General features: G+C 36.2%; 1 protein-coding gene across 8 annotated transcripts in view; it reads right to left on the reverse strand.

Annotated features, from left to right (window-relative positions):
- Positions 1–21,705, reverse strand: part of MYO5A (myosin VA) — a 99,008-nt gene that overhangs the window by 10,269 nt on the left and 67,034 nt on the right. For 2 of the 8 annotated variants that reach the window (XM_023527854.1, XM_023527861.1), the window contains 8 exons: positions 21,501–21,509; positions 19,121–19,221; positions 16,241–16,321; positions 14,121–14,319; positions 11,709–11,783; positions 10,960–11,053; positions 5,597–5,743; positions 332–486 (listed from right to left, as the gene is read on the reverse strand). In XM_023527854.1, the coding sequence (XP_023383622.1) occupies positions 332–486; positions 5,597–5,743; positions 10,960–11,053; positions 11,709–11,783; positions 14,121–14,319; positions 16,241–16,321; positions 19,121–19,221; positions 21,501–21,509 (861 nt within the window). The remainder of the gene's footprint in view (positions 1–331; positions 487–5,596; positions 5,744–10,959; positions 11,054–11,708; positions 11,784–14,120; positions 14,320–16,240; positions 16,322–19,120; positions 19,222–21,500; positions 21,510–21,705) is intronic. The other 6 variants (XM_023527857.1, XM_023527855.1, XM_023527856.1 and 3 more) reach the window with 6 other exon arrangements.

Below are 21,705 nucleotides of genomic sequence, written 5' to 3' on the forward strand. Positions count from 1 at the left end.
TATTCCCTATATATCTGCACTTCACTATATATTTTAAATTTAGTTCTAAATAAGACCTTAAAGAAGACTATTCCTGTCTATGAAGAAACAATTTACTCCACAATTAAATGCAATTATATCAAATTAATTTTGATTACTGAGCCCTGTTTTAAAAGAAGGCATGTAGATAATTTGCAAGAAAGAATGCTTTCTACAATGGAAGGTAGCAGTTAACACTGGAAAATGTTCATAATTGGTAACTTAGCTCAAGGTCAAGGGAGGAAAAGTACCTCTGTGCAGATTCCATCATAAATAATATTCATGATGAGAATTTTGTTGAACATGAACTGACCTTTAATACTTTTTTGATGCTGTTAATTGTTGATGTTAGCAACGACCTTACTTTCTGATCATCATTCAGGTAGTCAGCATGTCGGACACACATAAATAGTATATATGCCGGTAACCCTGGAATCAAATTGACTGCTACACCACGTGGCTTCAGTTCTGAAAAAAGAAAAGGAAAAGAATCTTACATAACATTGAAAATCCTCATGAGAAATGCTTTGAGAGATAATGAAAACACAGTTCTCACATAAGAGTTGAATCATTCAGGGTAAATAGGTCATATAAAAAAGCATATTTTAATGGCTCATTAAGAGTTCTTGAGGGTCAGGACATGTGAATCTTAGTTGTGTATACAGTGACGACTCCTAAATTTCTACCTTCTAGATAAGAAGACTTTTCCCTTGAACTCCCGTCTTGCATATTAACTGCCTCCTTGACATCTCTGCGCAGGCATGTCAGACTGAGCCCATCTAAATCAAACTCTTGATTCCCAGTGGTACCTGCTCTTCCAGGAATTGTCCCCATCTCAGAAAATGAGTTCCAGTCTTCTAGTTTCTCAGGTTATAAATCTTGTCATCATCTCTGACTCCTTTTTCTCACACTATACATTTAATCCATCAGCAAATTCTGTTGGCTCTACCTACAAAACATATCCAGAATCCAACTACTTTTCTACTTGCTGCCCTACTGTAGGTCCCCATCATCTTCTCCTAGACTGTAGTGACAACTTCCAAACTGGTCTCCCTCATTCGTCCCTTGCTCTCAAGTAGTACACTTGCACATAACAACCAGAGTAATTCTATAAGAAAATGTAGGTCAGACCATGTCACTCTTGTTCTGAAAATCTTCAAAGTAGCTTCTTACCTCATTCATTTACACCACGGCCTGTGTGCTCTGACCCTGTTCCCCTTTCCCAGGTCACTGTGCTCCAGTAAAATGGGTCTCCTTGCTATTAGTTAAACATGCCAGACATGCTCCCACCCCAGAGCCTATGTACTATTTTCTGCCTGGAATGTTCTTTCCTCAGATATCAGCATGACTTGCTTCCTTACTTCCTTGGTGTCTGTCCAAAATCACCTCATCAAAAAGGCCTTTCCTAATTACTTTATATGAACTAGTACACTTGCCTTTACTCTTTATCCTTTTTACCCTTATACATAAACATATATATAAACATATATATATATATATATATATATATGTTTCCCCTCCCATTGGAATGTAAGTTCTATGGGAAAAGAGACTTGACTTCGTCACCCAGTACCTAGAAAATGCTTGGTACATGGGAGAAGAGCACTAAATCCTCATCGAACCGATGAACCTTTGCTTAAAATTTGCTTAAAAACCAGTGGTACCTTAACATTTTTGCTAAATAAAGATCACGTTGAAACTTAACTGCCTTTGTACCTATATATAGTTTAATGCCAAGAACCCTAGGAACATTAAATCAGGTATAACTGCCAATCACATTGCTGTCACCCTGGCACCTGGGGGAGGAATGCTATGCAAAGGCTGAAAGGAGGGGTTTTCAGCTTTCTAAGTTCACAACTTTCAGGCTGTGTACATTCCCTAACATTTCCAACTCTCCCCTAAAAAGTCGTCTTGCAGAGCCAGTGGACTCATACTCAATCTTAAAGGCCTTAAGCTGCTCTGAAATGCTTCTTCCATGCCCATTTCATTTGTCTGGTCCTCTCCTGCCATTGCTAGAATCATTTCCTTAATTTTTTTGCTTTTTCCCTATTACTTAACTGTTGTTCTTGACATATTTAGTTAAATGCTTTCTAGGGAAGTTAGGAAAATAGAAATTCAGGAACTTAAATGGCCCAGAGCAGTGGTGGTCAACTGTGGCTACAATTCAGAATCCCCTGAAAGATGTAAACAAATTATAAACATGGCCGGGCTCTTCTCTCTAGAGATTTTGATGTAATTGGTCTGCATTGGGGACCAATTACACACCAATACTTTTCAAAAGCCTCTGAGGTTATTCTAATGTGCAGATAGAGCTGAGAAGGCCTGGCCTCAAGGGATCCTTATAGGTGTGTCCTGGGCAAGTTAAGACTGGTAACGGATGATGTGGTCAGGATGCTTCTGTAGCACTATAATGCACAGCATGCAATGATGACTAAAGAAACTAGTACTGAATACTTCAAAAATGAGTGACTAGTCTTTCCTACCACTGACACATGTACCAGAAAGACCTTTTATCCCATGTGGAAAACACTTGCCAAGAATCAGGTTCTTAACAAGTTTCTGCTCATCCTCCTTCTTGTATTCCAGCATTCCTTGGAAATCCTTTTCTTTCCTGGGAATGTTGACTGGACGAATGGGTTCATCAATGATCTGTCCTGGGGATATGTTTTCCATCTGGCCCACTTTGGGAGAAACAAAAAGGAGAAGAACATGTTTTCCAGGTAGAAAAGACGAGAAGGTTCTATGTTCCTATAACTTTAAATAAACTCTATAACAACAGAAACATGCCATATTTGCCACTTCACTGCTGTGCCATATTTGTGTCTTCTTTAAATATTGTTTTCTGTTAACACTGGATAGATGGCAAAATTATATTGTAAAGTTACTCTGACAGCTATAAGTGCTTGGTTACTATCAACATCAGAGAACCCTATTTGATTCAAAAGCATTTTTAAAATAATAATCTGTAGTAAGATTAAATATTTCCAAAGTTAAGTGGTTTAACTTTTTGGTTAACAAATTGTTACCAATCATAAATGGTTAACAATATTTAGACTTTAAATCACAGAAGGGAAAAATAGTATTCTACAAAGAGGCAGCAAGAGTGTAGAAGACCCTTCCTCCCCGGCTTTAGCTCAATGAATCTAGTCATAAAGAAAAACATTCTAATGGGACCCTGCTGTCATAGAATTTACATTTACAGTATGTATTATATGTGTGTAGAGAAAACAAATGTCAAATAAACAAAATAAATAACAAGGAAAAGAACATTTACTTTAAATATACCATTGCAATCAGTTCAAACCACAGCAAGATAGCTGGTAGGAAAGTGTTTCTTCACACTAGTTGATGTGAAATGTATTATTTTTCACAGAGGCTTCCTAAGGCAAAAATCTAACTTTTTCCAGCCACCCCTTATTCCCAAAGAAACCATGAGCAGATAAAACAACCTGTATTTAATGTGGTTTCCTAAATATTATTCAGTGTTTTTGTTTGTTTTTGCTCAAGTACTAAAAGTTCTACTATGAGGTTGCAACCATTAAAGTACAAACCACTGGTTAACAACGCTTTCAGATGTTAAAAATGGTCACTACTGTCAACAGCAGCTGCTGGTGAATTATGCTAAAGATTTAAAATTTTTCCAATTTCATCTAAAAATTGAGAATTGAATGGGAAATCTAAGAGAAGGTAAGAGAACACTCGAGTTAGAGTTACGGTGGTGTTTGTGGAGACATATGCTAGAAATCGAGTTTTTAAAAAATTCTTTTATCTACAGGAAGCGGGGGCAGTTAAGAAATCTATTTAGATGTTGACTAAGTTTGAGTTCAGAGACTGCTGTCAAACAAAAAGCAGATCAGATGCATTAGAAAGTTCAATGTTGCTGACTCCACAAGGTGTCAGTAGTACTTCTTCTCTTGTCACTCTGGGGTAATTCCTGCATTAGTTCTGGGAAGCCAGTTCCATAGGAAGAGGTTATCACAGAGAACACCAATACCTGCCCGTGCTCTTGCTCATGTGGCAGAGAGCCAGGTGACACTACCTCATGCTGCAACATCACATACCAGGACTATCAGTGCTGGAAATCACCACTACCCTTCAACAGTATGCTATCTAAAGAGTGATCATATTGTGAATGGATAAATCGAAGCTGTGGCATCTAGTGTTTCACATACATGATGCAGTCTGGAAGCCACAGGATTAACTGTAAAATGTATATCTCTATACAAGAGATTCAAACTATTGACTTTTATATAAATTATTTCTGGAGTCGGTTTAAACATAATACCACCAGGATCTTGAAATCAGCACATAGTGGTCTTCACAGCTTATGTACATGACACGCTGCATGTAAAATGCAAAATAAGAAAATCCCTATCATCAAAGTTACTACTCCCTTTTAACCACAGAAACAATTCTAAGAGGGGAAACTGGAAACAAATAATTCCACATATTGATTTTATTGATAAATGTACATATTTAGACTCTATATAATATGAAGAGAATGCTTTAAACCTGATTTCATCATATCTAAGGTGAGATATCATTATTTTATATAACACTAAGGAAGGAAGAACACTGCCAATTAAACTATAACCCAGGAACAGTTGTAAGACATATACTAATTCTAGAGAGTACCTAGAAAATGCTTGGTACATGGGAGAAGAGCACTAAATCCTCATCGAACCGATGAACCTTTGCTTAAAATTTGCTTAAAAACCAGTGGTACCTTAACATTTTTGCTAAATAAAGATCACGTTGAAACTTAACTGCCTTTGTACCTATATATAGTTTAATGCCAAGAACCCTAGGAACATTAAATCAGGTATAACTGCCAATCACATTGCTGTCACCCTGGCACCTGGGGGAGGAATGCTATGCAAAGGCTGAAAGGAGGGGTTTTCAGCTTTCTAAGTTCACAACTTTCAGGCTGTGTACATTCCCTAACAAAAGTCTTCTTGCAGAGCCAGTGGACTCATACTCAATCTTAAAGGCCTTAAGCTGCTCTGAAATGCTTCTTCCATGCCCATTTCATTTGTCTGGTCCTCTCCTGCCATTGCTAGAATCATTTCCTTAATTTTTTTGCTTTTTCCCTATTACTTAACTGTTGTTCTTGACATATTTAGTTAAATGCTTTCTAGGGAAGTTAGGAAAATAGAAATTCAGGAACTTAAATGGCCCAGAGCAGTGGTGGTCAACTGTGGCTACAATTCAGAATCCCCTGAAAGATGTAAACAAATTAGAAACATGGCCGGGCTCTTCCCTCTAGAGATTTTGATGTAATTGGTCTGCATTGGGGACCAATTACACACCAATACTTTTCAAAAGCCTCTGAGGTTATTCTAATGTGCAGATAGAGCTGAGAAGGCCTGGCCTCAAGGGATCCTTATAGGTGGGTCCTGGGCAAGTTAAGACTGGTAACGGATGATGTGGTCAGGATGCTTCTGTAGCACTATAATGCACAGCATGCAATGATGACTAAAGAAACTAGTACTGAATACTTCAAAAATGAGTGACTAGTCTTTCCTACCACTGACACATGTACCAGAAAGACCTTTTATCCCATGTGGAAAACACTTGCCAAGAATCAGGTTCTTAACAAGTTTCTGCTCATCCTCCTTCTTGTATTCCAGCATTCCTTGGAAATCCTTTTCTTTCCTGGGAATGTTGACTGGACGAATGGGTTCATCAATGATCTGTCCTGGGGATATGTTTTCCATCTGGCCCACTTTGGGAGAAACAAAAAGGAGAAGAACATGTTTTCCAGGTAGAAAAGACGAGAAGGTTCTATGTTCCTATAACTTTAAATAAACTCTATAACAACAGAAACATGCCATATTTGCCACTTCACTGCTGTGCCATATTTGTGTCTTCTTTAAATATTGTTTTCTGTTAACACTGGATAGATGGCAAAATTATATTGTAAAGTTACTCTGACAGCTATAAGTGCTTGGTTACTATCAACATCAGAGAACCCTATTTGATTCAAAAGCATTTTTAAAATAATAATCTGTAGTAAGATTAAATATTTCCAAAGTTAAGTGGTTTAACTTTTTGGTTAACAAATTGTTACCAATCATAAATGGTTAACAATATTTAGACTTTAAATCACAGAAGGGAAAAATAGTATTCTACAAAGAGGCAGCAAGAGTGTAGAAGACCCTTCCTCCCCGGCTTTAGCTCAATGAATCTAGTCATAAAGAAAAACATTCTAATGGGACCCTGCTGTCATAGAATTTACATTTACAGTATGTATTATATGTGTGTAGAGAAAACAAATGTCAAATAAACAAAATAAATAACAAGGAAAAGAACATTTACTTTAAATATACCATTGCAATCAGTTCAAACCACAGCAAGATAGCTGGTAGGAAAGTGTTTCTTCACACTAGTTGATGTGAAATGTATTATTTTTCACAGAGGCTTCCTAAGGCAAAAATCTAACTTTTTCCAGCCACCCCTTATTCCCAAAGAAACCATGAGCAGATAAAACAACCTGTATTTAATGTGGTTTCCTAAATATTATTCAGTGTTTTTGTTTGTTTTTGCTCAAGTACTAAAAGTTCTACTATGAGGTTGCAACCATTAAAGTACAAACCACTGGTTAACAACGCTTTCAGATGTTAAAAATGGTCACTACTGTCAACAGCAGCTGCTGGTGAATTATGCTAAAGATTTAAAATTTTTCCAATTTCATCTAAAAATTGAGAATTGAATGGGAAATCTAAGAGAAGGTAAGAGAACACTCGAGTTAGAGTTACGGTGGTGTTTGTGGAGACATATGCTAGAAATCGAGTTTTTAAAAAATTCTTTTATCTACAGGAAGCGGGGGCAGTTAAGAAATCTATTTAGATGTTGACTAAGTTTGAGTTCAGAGACTGCTGTCAAACAAAAAGCAGATCAGATGCATTAGAAAGTTCAATGTTGCTGACTCCACAAGGTGTCAGTAGTACTTCTTCTCTTGTCACTCTGGGGTAATTCCTGCATTAGTTCTGGGAAGCCAGTTCCATAGGAAGAGGTTATCACAGAGAACACCAATACCTGCCCGTGCTCTTGCTCATGTGGCAGAGAGCCAGGTGACACTACCTCATGCTGCAACATCACATACCAGGACTATCAGTGCTGGAAATCACCACTACCCTTCAACAGTATGCTATCTAAAGAGTGATCATATTGTGAATGGATAAATCGAAGCTGTGGCATCTAGTGTTTCACATACATGATGCAGTCTGGAAGCCACAGGATTAACTGTAAAATGTATATCTCTATACAAGAGATTCAAACTATTGACTTTTACATAAATTATTTCTGGAGTCGGTTTAAACATAATACCACCAGGATCTTGAAATCAGCACATAGTGGTCTTCACAGCTTATGTACATGACACGCTGCATGTAAAATGCAAAATAAGAAAATCCCTATCATCAAAGTTACTACTCCCTTTTAACCACAGAAACAATTCTAAGAGGGGAAACTGGAAACAAATAATTCCACATATTGATTTTATTGATAAATGTACATATTTAGACTCTATATAATATGAAGAGAATGCTTTAAACCTCATTTCATCATATCTAAGGTGAGATATCATTATTTTATATAACACTAAGGAAGGAAGAACACTGCCAATTAAACTATAACCCAGGAACAGTTGTAAGACATATACTAATTCTAGAGATGTTAAAATGTTTAAAATTATACACTTCAGAATTTATGAAATATGGTGAATATTTTTACTAAGAGATTTCAAGTTTTAAAAGACAGTTTCACTTTCCTTTTTGCAAAATCTGTAGCCAAGATATTTTTGGTTCTGTATAAAAATGTCAGAGATAAAATTTGCCATACTTTAATTAAAAACTTTCTGCCTTTGAATTCTCTCCAGAGATTTGAGTCTTTATAAAAACTCGGATAAAATATATATGTCAGCTCAACATAACCTTGATTTATTTAGCAAATTGCCAATTAATTAAAATAAAATGTCAATCATTATATAGCATTAGGAAAATATAAAGCCTGAAAGACAGAAGCCAGGATACCAGCCCAGTTTTCAAAGACAGCAAGAGATCTTGGAGGCCAGTTAGCCCAATGCTCCATCTAATCCTTCTAGAAAGATCTGAAGCAATCCCTATTTCTACCTTCTAGATTCTTTATATGAGGGAAAAATATTTCTGAACCTTTTCATCCTGGAAAGGGAAAGGAAACTAGAAATTTTAAAATTTATTTTTCTTCATTTTGGTATTAGGAAGATCTTGATCTGAGGTTTAATTGAGATAGTCTAGTAGACTCTCCTATAAGTAGAGAGTCGACTGGAAAATATGACACAAAGGAAAGAATTCAGTAGTCCTCAGAAGGCCTGAGTTCTAGTCCTTCTTTGGTTACTAATTGGCTGAGACCTTGGAAGTCATAGTTTCTGGGCCTCAGTTTTTTTCTCCTGTTAAATAGTTAACTGATTTCTAGAATTTTTTTAGGTCTAAATTCCGTGGCTTCATGAAAATTGAGATAGAACACCCACTCCTAGGTTAAAATACAGCACAAGGCAGATCAGATTTTAAAACACTCTCCATTTAGCTATATAATTTCTGCTAAAAATTACATATGTTGGCGTTTTAAAGTTTTCATTGGCTTCTAAAAATGTCTCCTTAATTAAGTGTAGCCCATAGTAGGAGGCAAGAGTCTTGCTATTTTAATACAGAAGAATTTAAATTTATTATAATATATTTAAAATATAAAAAAAAACTTTTAGGTATAAGAAGATGTTTTGTTGTACACGGTTGCTAGTATTTTCTGTACAATGCGGGATTAAGGTGGCAGGAAGAGAAAAGTGTTGGAAGAGCCTGTCACCTTTATTCTCCAAATTCGAAGAGGGGCAGGGATACTGTACTCAGCAAATGCCCAGACCATAATAAATGGATTTCATTTTATTCTTTAGACACATATCATTTAACTCAACTTTTCTTAAAAATAGTATGTCTTTTTTGTTTAATCTATGAATTGACTTTCAAATGCTACTTAGAGGTTTAAGAATATAGCTGGCAGGATAGTTTAACAGATGAGGTTGGTTTCTGATTGAAAACAGCTTAAAATTGCTAGCATCTTGAAATATTCTAACCTATCTCTTCAATTAAAAATATACACATCAAAGAAAGCTGAATAAAAACGTAAAATAACAAGTGGAATCATTAGGGATTTAAAAAAATAATCTCACAAATTAATACCATTGAAATCAGTTTCTTTCAAGCAAATACCCTGCTATCTAATCATCATCTCAGGATATAATTAGTGCAAAGCTAAGTACAAAAAAGTTCTCTGGATAAAGTTTTTTAAAGTTCTGCCAATAGACATTAAAGCTCGTGTGTGTGATTTGGAAGTTCAAAACTTTAACATATGAATCATGAAATTCTAAAGGATTATATATAAAATATGACAGCAAAGTAATCTGATTTCTATATAAATATTTCAGCATTTGTATATCTAAGGGAATGTTGTCCTCTTCAACGTAAACATCTATGCTGCTATTCTAAATATTTCTGAAACTTATTCACTCAACAAACATGTATGGAATGATTAAGGTCAGTCAGACACTATGGTAGGTACTATGAAAACAAGGGGAAATAAGAGGTGGTACCCATGCTCAGGAAGCTCATAGTCCAGTCCATACAGGGAGCCAATAATTCAAACAGAAAAATTCCTAAAAATATGACAGTGAAAACCATAACAGATGTGAGTCAAATTATGGTAATATAGAGGGTGGAGCCAAAGGTCTGTCTGTGTGATTGGGAAAGGATGCTCTTGAGGATGTGACATATGACTCTGATCTCAAAGGATGAGTAGGACTTTACCAAGACAAGCAAGAAACCAAATAGAAGGAACAGTTACAACAAGCCTGGCATGTTACAGAATGAAAACCACACAGAGTGAGTCATGGTAGACTCTTGTGGACATTGCCAATGATGAGGAGCCTTTACCCTTTGAGCCAGGCAAAAATTATGAAGGTGACATTGAGAGAGTGGCTGGGTAATCAGACTGCTCAGAATAATTTTTGTTCAAAATTATAATAGTTTGCATAGATTTGAAGCCAATTCCAAAAAAGGTCTCTAAATCTCTTGAACAATAGAGTGTTACTGGAATATGCTGAGAATTTAGCTTTAGCCCTGCTCATTGCTGTATCCCTGGCACCTAGATAAATACTTACTGAAGGAACAAACACACTAACCCACAGGACAAGATTCATTTGTATATAACAACAATTGATATTTGATTATTTCTAAGGTGTTTTACCATCACCATCACATATAAATCATGAGATGTTTTTTAAAAAATCTGATTTCTTTATAATCATAATTCATTTTTTCTTATTTACTTCTCTTTTTGTCTCCATTAGATGGTAAGTTCTTTGAGGATAAAGACTTTGTCTTTCTCATCTCGGTATCCCTAATACTAAGAGTTAATCATACTAAGTTGTACATCGCATTTATTATGTGTTAGGAATGATACTAAATGCATTACACATATTAACTCATTTAATCTTTACAATCGGCATCAGGTACGCCATTACTGTTCCCCTTAAACAGGTGGGAAAACTGGCAGAGAGGTTCAGTAACTTGCCCAGTATTAGATAATTAATAGTAGAAGGCCAAGATTTGAACCCAAGAAGCTTGGCTCCAGAATCCATGCTCAACCTCTCTGCCATATGGCTTAGCACAGTGGCTGACATACAGAAGATACTCATTGACGTTTACTGAATGAATTCTCGCACTTTGTAAATTATTACTGCAATGAAAAGAACATTTTCGCCCACCTAGCGATGGAGAGTTCCATCAGGCACTAGGTTTGCTGAAAGTCATTTTTGTTATTGTTTCTAATATTCAAATGCAAATCTATTAGGCCACTAGTGTAGCAATAAAAAACCAAGAACAGCAACTATCATAAAACATGTTTAAATACCTTCTAGTTCACCAATTTTTTTGGCAAAGACTTTCAGTTGTTTTTTCAGTTTCCGGACAGTCTTATCTTGTTTTTCAAGTTGTTCCATCAAATCCTAAAGATTAAAATGTGGAAATATAACAGAAAGATCAAAACAGGCCTTCTAAAATGCACAGAAGGAAAACAGACACAAAACCACAGAAACAGCACTGTTAGTTTTACACAAAAGCTTGGAGGCGGAGCCACAACCTGGCTAAAACTGGCAGGCGTGGGAAATGCAGCTACAATAAAAGCCAAATGTTAAAATATACAATGCAGTAAAATCCTTTACAGCGTGATGGAGAGCAGGCTCACTGGGGAGTCTTTTCCAGTAGACTCCATGTGGGTAAAACAATTAAATGCTTGTAAAATGTACGGCTATTCCAGTAGAATCTTTTCTTGTAAAGAGGGAATAAGCAAAATAAATTTTGATGACTGCACAAAGAGTTTTGTGGGAAGTTTTAAGGATGGTTGAACTTAGGTACGGGGTTTTGACTTTTTACTTCCATCACACTGCAAGCCTACTGTTAATAACAAATCAAACATGACAATGGACGCAGGACACTGATAGAGGTGACACCACTGGCTAAAAGATAGCTGTGGAGAGAAACGGGTTTCATGAAAGTTTTGGAAGAGACTTCCTGGGGAGGGGCAGAGCAGTGTGCTCTTCAGTTAGAGATGGCTAGAAGTAGCAAGGAAGACAACAGAAAGGCACTCTTGAGTTTACATACAATCATCCGTTTGTAAAGTGAAATCCGATATGATTGATACTTCTTAGGGTCATCTGCATAAAATTCCTCAAAATACTGAAAAAATAGGCACAATGGATATTTGTTTTTCTCTGTGTCTTTGAGGGGAATGCTACTTCTCAGCAAAATCAATTTTAAAATATTTTAAGATACAAATAATGAACCTGTATATACTCAAAAGGCTCTGACTTGTCATCTGCCATTTACCTGTGATCTTTTTATAGATTCCAGTTATCTATATATATACACACACATCTATTTTCACATGCTCAGAGGAAACAGGCTATGGCCAGGACACCATCATTTAGCAAGTAAATAGAGAGGTGGTCCACATTCCCCACATAAAGCTGTTATTTCACTCTTCAGACCTGCTCACATTGCTGTATTTTTTTTTTCTGCCAGCAGCAGCAGCAAGAGTGAGAAAGGCAAATAAAATTAAACTGAGAATCGTGGTAATTTTGGCACTCTTGCTTGAAGGTGGAAAGGCAACACAGGGGGAGGCCTGTGAAGTATGTTCACAAGATGAGGAAGAAAAACCATCTCTGTGCTTGTGTAGGGTAGGTAAGTGGGTGGGTGGGTTAGGCATGGTAGTTTCCAGAACTAAGCCTAGGTCCGCAGCTGCTTTAGTATTCTGCTCAAGTTTTTGCTAAAGAAATGCACAATTACGATTGAGAAATTATAATGATTTTGGAAAAGTGTATGATTCCCTGTACTTAAGTTTGAATCCATTCTCCTGAATTAGCAGTGAGGCCAGAAAAACAGCTGACCTACAAAAGGTTTTCCTAAAACTCAGACAAACTCATTAACTAGATTCTACCAGCTTAGAACAGGGGGACTTAGTTTATTTTTTATTAGCTATGTAAAATTACCAATAAAATTAAAACCGTAGACAAAGTTGTAAGGGAAATGCTTAATCAATTTAGTGAAAAAACTCTGGGAATCTGCCACCCAGAAGCATCTTTATTTCACGGTTTCACCTCGTATTTTAAGACAATGATTTATAAGCACAGAATTTATATGCTGATCAACCATTATTATATTATTTAGTATACTTATCAATTAAACATTAAATGCATTAAAGCATTGTTAGTTTGATTTAAGCAACAGTGTACTTGAGAGTGATAAAATAACATTTCAAAAATCGTCCATAATTCGGAAGATTTCCCCCCCACAAATTAGTGGTATTTCAGTTACTTTGGAAAGAGTCCAAACATTGCCCTTAGCCACCTCTCCTATTACTACGACTGAGCCTCTAGCAACACGCTGTTCTCCTGTCCTCAGAGGGACAGACAGGCTTCTAATTAATATAAAAGATGGTTGAATAGGTGATACTAGAAAAGTATTTGTAATGTAAATGATCACGAATGGAGCAATGGAGGGATAATTCAGATAGTTAAATCTTTAGAGAAAATCCAAACTATTTTTTTATAGGTCATTAAAACCCTGAACTCCAAAAGAAAACCAGTCCTAAACAGCTTTTCTCAAAAACTAGGCTGACACTACAATATAGACTACATAGAACTGTGGAATTACAACTTTACAATGACTTTTAAAATTATTTTAAATTGTAATTGACATATAGTATTATATTAGTTTCAGGTACACAACAGTGTTTCAACATATACCTTACAACTTTTCAATAGCTTTTAGTTTAATAAACATATCAAAAAAAAGTCTATAAATCTGTAATAAGTTATTTTGTGACTGAGAAAGAAATATTTTAGACAATATTTTCTGTGAAAGAAAAACAAAAAGAAAAAACTTGAGGCTGTGTGTCAGTGTTCAGAATCTGGCAAGGGAAAATACTCTCCTCATTCATTGCACACTTTCTGTTAAAAAGAATAAATAATGTATAAACTTGAATCCTGCTGTCCCTCCTCCCATCCAATGTCCACCAAAAGCCCCCACTTGGTTCTGCCAACTGCCTTCCTTGACCGTAACTCTAAGCCCAGATCATCTGCTACAACGGAGGCTCAGATGGTGTGGGTAGCTGACTGGGGACCAAAAGTGACAAAGCTCGGCCCTAGTCTCTGTCATGGCAACCACAAAACAAACCTCCAACGGCAGAGATTTCAGTGAAAGTAGAGCAAGTGGCCACCTGAGTTCTCAAGGATATCAAAAGTCCGGCATACAGGTGACACCTTCCAGACCCTCCCAGGTAGGTCTGAGAGAGCCTTCTGTGAGAAACACAACCTGGGTACATGCTTTTTTTCATTTTTACCAACATGGTCGTATTTTCTTCACACTGTCTCTGCTAGAGTAAGAGGGTGACAAGTGTGGGGCAGTAAGTTTTCCCAGCCAGGAAAGATGTGTTTGATTAACAATCAGCAGGACTGCCTGCAGGGCCGGGCCCTGCCTACTGAAGAGTGTGTGGGCCCAGGCATGGCTTCTCACCAAGTTTTCATTGGTCAGCCGGGTGATCTCGTGCTGCAGGCTGGCCTCGATGCGGGCCTCAGGGGGCAGCTGCAGGTTCTGGGCCAGCAACTGCTGCTGCCGGTTGTTCTCCTCCTTCAGGCTCTGGATCTCGCCGCGGAGGGCTTCAGCCTCATTCTCATGGTTCCTTTTCTGGGACTGGAGCTGGGATTCCAGGAGCCTGTGGAGAAGCCACACAGGTAGGACAGGGAGATGACACAAGAGTCCCTGCCTGGTGGGTGCGAAGCTTCGTGCTCACTTGCAAGGGCAGGAAAAGCAGGGACTCTAGCATCTGTGTAACTTCTGACTTGATTAAAGTCGAGAAACTCAAACAAGGGCTGGAAATGGAAACAAATGCTCTCACATTTGTGTCCTTCTGAATTGTGGACCCCAGTTACAAATAAAAAGTTTTCTAAGGCTCTGAGAAACAGGAGAATTTTGAATTTTGGCTCTTTTTTGAAAGGTTCGTAGGAATGATGACTAAAATAACCAGAAGACGTAGCTTTAATCTGGCTAACTACATTTATGAACCAGCATTTAGGCTGGCAAAGACAGTAGTATCTATGCCACAAAATCACTGCACTGTATAGAAGGGCAAGATGATGAACTCCTAATCTAATTCAATATGCCTTTAAGAATTTCAGTGTTACTAATTTCAGGCAGAGGGTGCAACCAGGATCCCATTTCCACTTTCTACTTTTATCTCTGAAAGACAGAAAGGCTGAAGTGCTTCTCTGAAATATATACAGATTTACCCAAATCCAGACAGGTAGTTCTGCAATTTCATATACATATATTTTAAATTTGTCATCTTCTCTTTCCCCATAAACTTCCATATCAGTAACATAATCCTAACAAGACATGATTTTAGAACATAAATATTAATAGAACCAATAAAGTGGTTACTGCTTCTCTGAGCAAAACATACAAGTCACCTGTGCCCATGTAAATAAACCAGGGCACTGGCAGTGAGAATACCAGAGAGAAATAGCGTCCTCCCTTCGGCATGCACTCTGCACTCCCACTTCTACATTCATCCCTTTCTAAATACAAAACAAAGTTACAGTTAGGAATTAACTAACATGAAGAAAGAAAAGATGTTCGTTTATATTCTAATCCCCCTGGTTACCAACTGCTGGGCAAAACTTACTGACACCATTGCAAGCATACTTTAACAGCAGACTAAAATATTTTAGTGATTATGAAATTTCAAAAGGATTTCAACCAATAACACTACAAAGTTAATGACAGTTTATGATTAGAACAAAGTAGAATAAGTAGAAGCCCCTTGAACAAATAGCATATTATTTTTAAAATGTAATCATTAAAATGGTCTTTTTACGAGATTTTTTTTAAGAGTCAAAAGGAAAGTTTATTAGAAAAGGGGTAACACTCTGCATACAGAGTATAGTCTCCTCTCAGAGGCAGAGAGTGAAAGAGATCAAGATTTTTAAGACATAAATATCACTAGAGCAGATTAGTGTCTGTGTTAGAAAGGTGTAGCTGTTTCAATTTTACTTGTTTTCTCTTAAACATATTTAATACGTTGCGTTTGGGTAATTATTTTGAACTGTAGCAATGCAGGAAACCTTTCTGATTTGATGTTTCACAAATATGAACTTCACAATAACCACATAGAATGCCAAATCATGTACTTAATACTGCTGTTAGGCAGCATGATAATGACATATAAGATGTAGCTACATTGCCACAGGCACACATAGCCTTTAATCATTATTCCAAACACGAAACCACTAAACAATAGGTATTAATCTCTCCCACAGTAGTTTGAGCTCTAGTTGAAAGGTTTTGGTTCTCTTCCAACTCCGAGTGAAATATTCACAAATCTTAGTGTCTGAAGGGAACTCTAGATAGCGCCTTTTACTCATGAGCCGCAACAATTATATTCACCATCAATCCATTTTTACTTTAGGATCATTCCTTAGTGGAGAAAGTTTTTAGGAAGGCATTTGGCTGAATGTTCTAAGTTGTACTGAAATTAATGTACAATAAATATAGAAGTTAAGTTAAAGTCAGGAGGCCACTGTTAGTAAGGAAAACAACAAATTAATAACATTCCATTTTGAGGAGACAAATATAACCTGTTGGCTTGTTTTAACCCTTCATAAACCAGCCACAGCTCTCCATCCTCATTCAACTCATGGTAATCCATAGCAGATGATCTTCCATGCAAAAGGAACAACAATGCAAAACACAAAAGGATACAGGATGGGAATGAGATGACAGTCAAGAGCAGCACATGCTATTTCAATATTTTATTAAGATAATATATTGTTTTTGTTAATTACAGATGAGTTTAAGATGTTATCACAAAACATTATTTTTGGTTAAGTTTTTAAAAAATGTGTAACATGTAACATGAGTAGACATTAAAATAAAATAATCAAGGATCTATAGCTACATTTCCTGCAAAATAAGAAATGACTCAAAATGTGAGAGAGGTTCTGATTTTTAAATTTTATTCAGCTAGTAGTGATCTTATATGTCATACATTATATTAGAGATGAACCACACAGTCACACACATATAGAATGAAAATTTCAGCTATTGTCTTCATGTGGCAATTTTAACAATCCATTTCAAAATGAAGTTTTAAATCCTCTGAACCCGAATTTGTTTTATCTTAATAAAATCTGATTTCTTAGTTTTAAAACTGTTTTTAAAAATTCTTATAGCTTAACTTATAAATAAGAACATATCCAAAGTTCTCAGCTTTTATGACACAACTTTTAGAAGATTTTTTTGTGTGACTAAAATTAATTGCAAGACTTAGGGAAACTACTTAATATTAAAGATGTGACACATTTTATTGAAAGTATGTATAATAAATAAATAATAATGACAAACTTGATTATAGGTTTTTTTCTACCTAGGATATAAAAATATTTTTTGAGTGTTTGCTAAGTGTCAGACACGGTTCCTTCTACATCCTTCCGCATGTATTATTTCATTTAGTTCTCCCAGTAACCCAACATATAACATTTGCCACATTGCAGAAGAAGATATGGAAGCTTAGAATTAAGATACCTATGGAGGTTACACAGCTGGCAAGTAGTGGAGCCCAGGGCTATCCAACTTTAGAGCCCAGGTTCTTCCTCTTCCTCCTAGACTTCTGTTGTTATGATGTTTACATAAAACAAATTCCAGAGCATGTTCTTCTATTTTCCACCTACCATTTCTCCCTGGGGAGTTGATCTATTTGCATGGTCTCCATTGTATTATTATATACTGATGACTTCAACATTTATATTTCAGTCCACACATCTCTCCTGCTCCAGATCTGTATTTTTAACTGCCTAAGGGATTTCTCTCCTTAGATGTCTTCTTGGCTCCTTAAATTCATTACCTATAAATCTACTGTTCATCTTCACCCTGCACTTCCACCCCAGACCCAGGATCACGAATGGCATCATCACACCCAACCAAGTATACACAGCAGATACTTCAGAATCACCCTTCATAATTCCCTATTCCTCACCTACAGAATCCAATAAATCACAAGGCTTACTGACCTCACCTTATGCATCCTTCGAAATGTCCCATTTCTCTCAATCCCACTGCCACCAGCCAAGACAAAGTCACCAAACGTCACTTGATTAAGGTAATAGCCTCTTAACTGGTCTTTATGATTTCAATCTGGTTCCACTACAATCTATTCTCTAACATAAAAGCCAGGGTTAGCTTTCTAAAACCCAAATCTCATTATACCATTCTCCTGCTTAAAACCTTTCAACAGCTTCCATTGTCACTAGAGTGAAGTCCAAATTCTCTTGGCTATCTCCCCAACAGCCTATAAACCTCTGTGAAAGTAAGGACCACATTTAGCTTGCTGACTGCTAATATTCCCAGCATGTGGTACAGGGCCTGGCATGAAGTAGCCATGCAATACAAATCTGGTGATAGAATAGCTGAGCGGATGGATGAACAGTGTAATCTAGCTCTTTTTATACTTATACATTCTTAGATATAAGATGTGTGTTATTTATAGTTTATATTCATAAATTAAAATTCAAGTTTAACCAACTACTTTTAAAAACGCTCTCCATTCTTGTCCATAAAAGAAGATAATGAGTACTTTACATTTTGCATGGCAATATTCTTTAGTTTGTGAAGTATTTCTACAAACCAACCCTGATACTATGTATCAAGAGACTTAGACTGTACACTGATAATAAAAATCTCCAGAATTGTCTTTCTGTGACCATCACTGGCCATGTTCTTTTAAGAATGTAGCCTTTTAAGTTCAAAGTTCAATAGCAGTAAGGCTTTTTTGAGTTGGGAGTGATAGGAAGGCTGAGGAAATTCCAGAAATGAGCCTTTATTCTGTGATAATCTCAGCTATAGATAATCTCATTCAGTGACTGCAAATTTTGCACTCTCAGTTAGCCCACCTAAGGTTCTTAAGTGTATAGTGACTGAACTAAGTGCCATTGGCAACTTCATTTATATTTAGAGTAAATGGGATAAAACCAGAGCTAGGATTTTCTCAGAACACCTTTGGGAACCTGACAAAAACCTGATCTTGAATATCAGGGTTCCATCCTAAAGTCATGGTGTCCTTTCAGAATTATATGACCAACAGCGATGTGATTCCAGATACTTCGTCATTTCTCTTTAAGTTTCAATTATTAAGAGCTGTAGTTGCTCCTATGAACCCTCACAGATAACCAGCTTGAATAACAAATGAAAGCGATTACCTCTCAAGGCTAAGACCTTAAATATGCAGACATATATTCCCTTGATGCAAAGAATATTTTCCTGACAAGCCTTAACAATAATGCTACCTTATATTATAAATGAGACTTTGCCTGAGAATATATTGAAAAATCTAGATTCCCTTTGAAGGTCAGGTGATGTCTACTAAAGCAATGGAAAAACACTTTGATTTATAGTATAAGAGCCCTGAAGACTAAGGATCAATATGACTAAACCAAGAAGAACAACAAAAAAGATCAACTTACCTGTTTGTTTCCTTCAAACCAATGTATGCTTGTGCTATTTCGCCTTTATCTTTCATTTTTTGTACATCTTCTAAAAGTATTGTGGAATCTGTCATTGTATTCTAAAGGAGGAAATGACACATTTCCACAATTAAGAGTCAACTCAAAAGCTTTGGACCATATACAACATATCTCTTTCCTCCAGAATAGGTGTTTATGTGCTCCACCAGAACTCTGCCCTCCAGAGCATCAGCTCCAGCCCTGCAGCACTACAGAGGAGACTGGGGCACAGTTAAAAGAAAGAGGGACCTTCAGTCCTCTTGAGAATTCTTAACACTCTACTACAAACATAGCAAGATTCTGGAGTAAATACAGCCCTGTAAATAAAATAACTGATGGGCTATATGTGTGTTACATTATGGGTATATTTGGGGGGAGGGGAGGAATCTATATCTTTATCTAGATCTAGATTAGATACAGATATATTTTATTATATAGTTATTTGGTGTTCTTGTTTGGTTATTGTTTGAATACTGTATATACTATATACTTTTTATATATGCATATATTTATATATTACACATATACACATATATAAAATGGGTTTCATGTATTTGAAATATATATAGTATAAAGATATATATTTCAAAGTATGTATACAGCATTGGAACAATAACCAGGCAAAAACACCGAGTAACTATTTAGTGAAGTGGACAAAGCGGTTCTTTCTACTACTTTCCGATCAGTTATAATAAAACAAATGCCCCAATAAAACACTAAACGTTTGACATAAACCTCATTTTTCTATTAAAAATTCAGTACAAAAAAGGTGAGATTTAGATGATATGCTTCAGCAAAATTAAATTTTTTTCTCACATCTTTAGATATATATAATTGGAAAGGATTTTTAGCTCCTTATAAGGAGCATCTGCAATTATTCAATTCTTTTTTCTCTGTTACAATATAACATGGTACATAATCTTTTGAAATTAATATCTGGCAGGTCAGAATTTCTAATGATTTTGTATAAAAAGGACTTTTCTGCTCACATTTTTACTTTTTTTTTTTTTTTGTCTAATCTGTTGGGCAACCAATGTTAATTTCAAAATCATCCAGTCAGCTATTCTCTCTCTCTCCTAAACCATGTCAAGAATAGACAGGAAGAATCACAGCTCTATAGTCTCTAAAGATGAATACATTTTAGAACTCAAGGGTCCATTCTGTTTGTCCAAGTAGTATATGTCTGATTCTTTAGTCAATGTTTGCTCTACAGCCAGGACCCACAATGAGATAGTATTAATGGAATATACTTCGAATACCATGACTGTAGAGACTAGTTTCAAGATAACTTTAATGACGATAGAGGCCTACAAATACTTGCTATTGAATTTCTGTTTATAAGAAACATTCTTTAAAAAAATTTCCACTTTTCTCCTAATGCTGTCCTTTTGTGAGTTTATAAATGCATCCTTAGAGAAGACCAAATATAATCTGATAAAAGCTATTAACAAAAGCTTATGTTTTATTGAACTTTAACATCTTTTCCATAAACACCATGTAAAGAAGCATTTCTTCAGCTATGTTTTATAAAACTTTTAGTAGACATTTCAGAGCAAATTTCTTTTTTCTCTTTTCCCGAAAGGCAGAAACTCTTTCTATTCTGCAGAGGGCTATACTCAGATTTTTAAGATTTAACTAATAATTCTCAAAGACCCAGGTTTCATAGTGCTACATGTATTCTCTGATATCTGAAGACCTACAAAATGTGGTTTTGAACTTTTAGTGAATTAGGTAATGATCTAATTAACTAATTCAAAGGAAAGATAGGCTTCTTAGTATGTTCTATCCTGGCAGTACCCTCAACCGGCCCATCTTAGCTAGGAAGTGGTGGCTGGAAGTGGTGGATCAGACTGAGACTGCCAGTGTCAGGAAGTCCCTGACACACCGCTCAGTTTGTGTCTCCCAAGCCAGCGACCAAAAGTTCTGAAAAGGCTACACCATGTAGGAAAATCCCACCCTTCCTAGGAAGGGTGTGCTCAATAACTCAGGTTCCTCTTTACAGGCAAACCTACAGCTGACAGAAATGAGAGCATGGGCGAGCCGGTGCTTCTGAGTGCATTCTAATTAAGGGTTTCCGTCCTGCACTTGTGGACGGCCTACCATAACTACTATAGTGAGTCACAGAGCTGACTGCGAATTAGAAGTCATGGAGGCACTCTCTGTGAGCCAGACTGGAGCCAATTTCATCCATATTTTTCCACTGACTTCCCAAATAAGAAATTAATCTGTAAATATAAAAATAGACTTGGTAGACAGAAAGCATCAACTGTATGTATTTAGGGATAACTGTAAACTAAAATTAGGATTAAAAAGAAGTATTTATGAAAAATTTTATAATTACCTTGTCATCCTGAAAATCACAAGTCAGCAAGCACCAAAAAAAATGGAGAAAACAATAAACCCTTAGTTCCATAAATAAATTCCATCACTGAGTCCCCATCATAACAAATAAAAGCTAACTGTAAATACAAGCATGAATTATTTCTCCTAAAACTAACTCGATAAATAAATTAATATTCATGGAACTGACATGAGGTGGATATTAA

This window comes from Pteropus vampyrus, unplaced genomic scaffold, assembly GCF_000151845.1.
Source record: "Pteropus vampyrus isolate Shadow unplaced genomic scaffold, Pvam_2.0 Scaffold19, whole genome shotgun sequence".
NCBI classification, from domain to species: domain Eukaryota; kingdom Metazoa; phylum Chordata; class Mammalia; order Chiroptera; family Pteropodidae; genus Pteropus; species Pteropus vampyrus.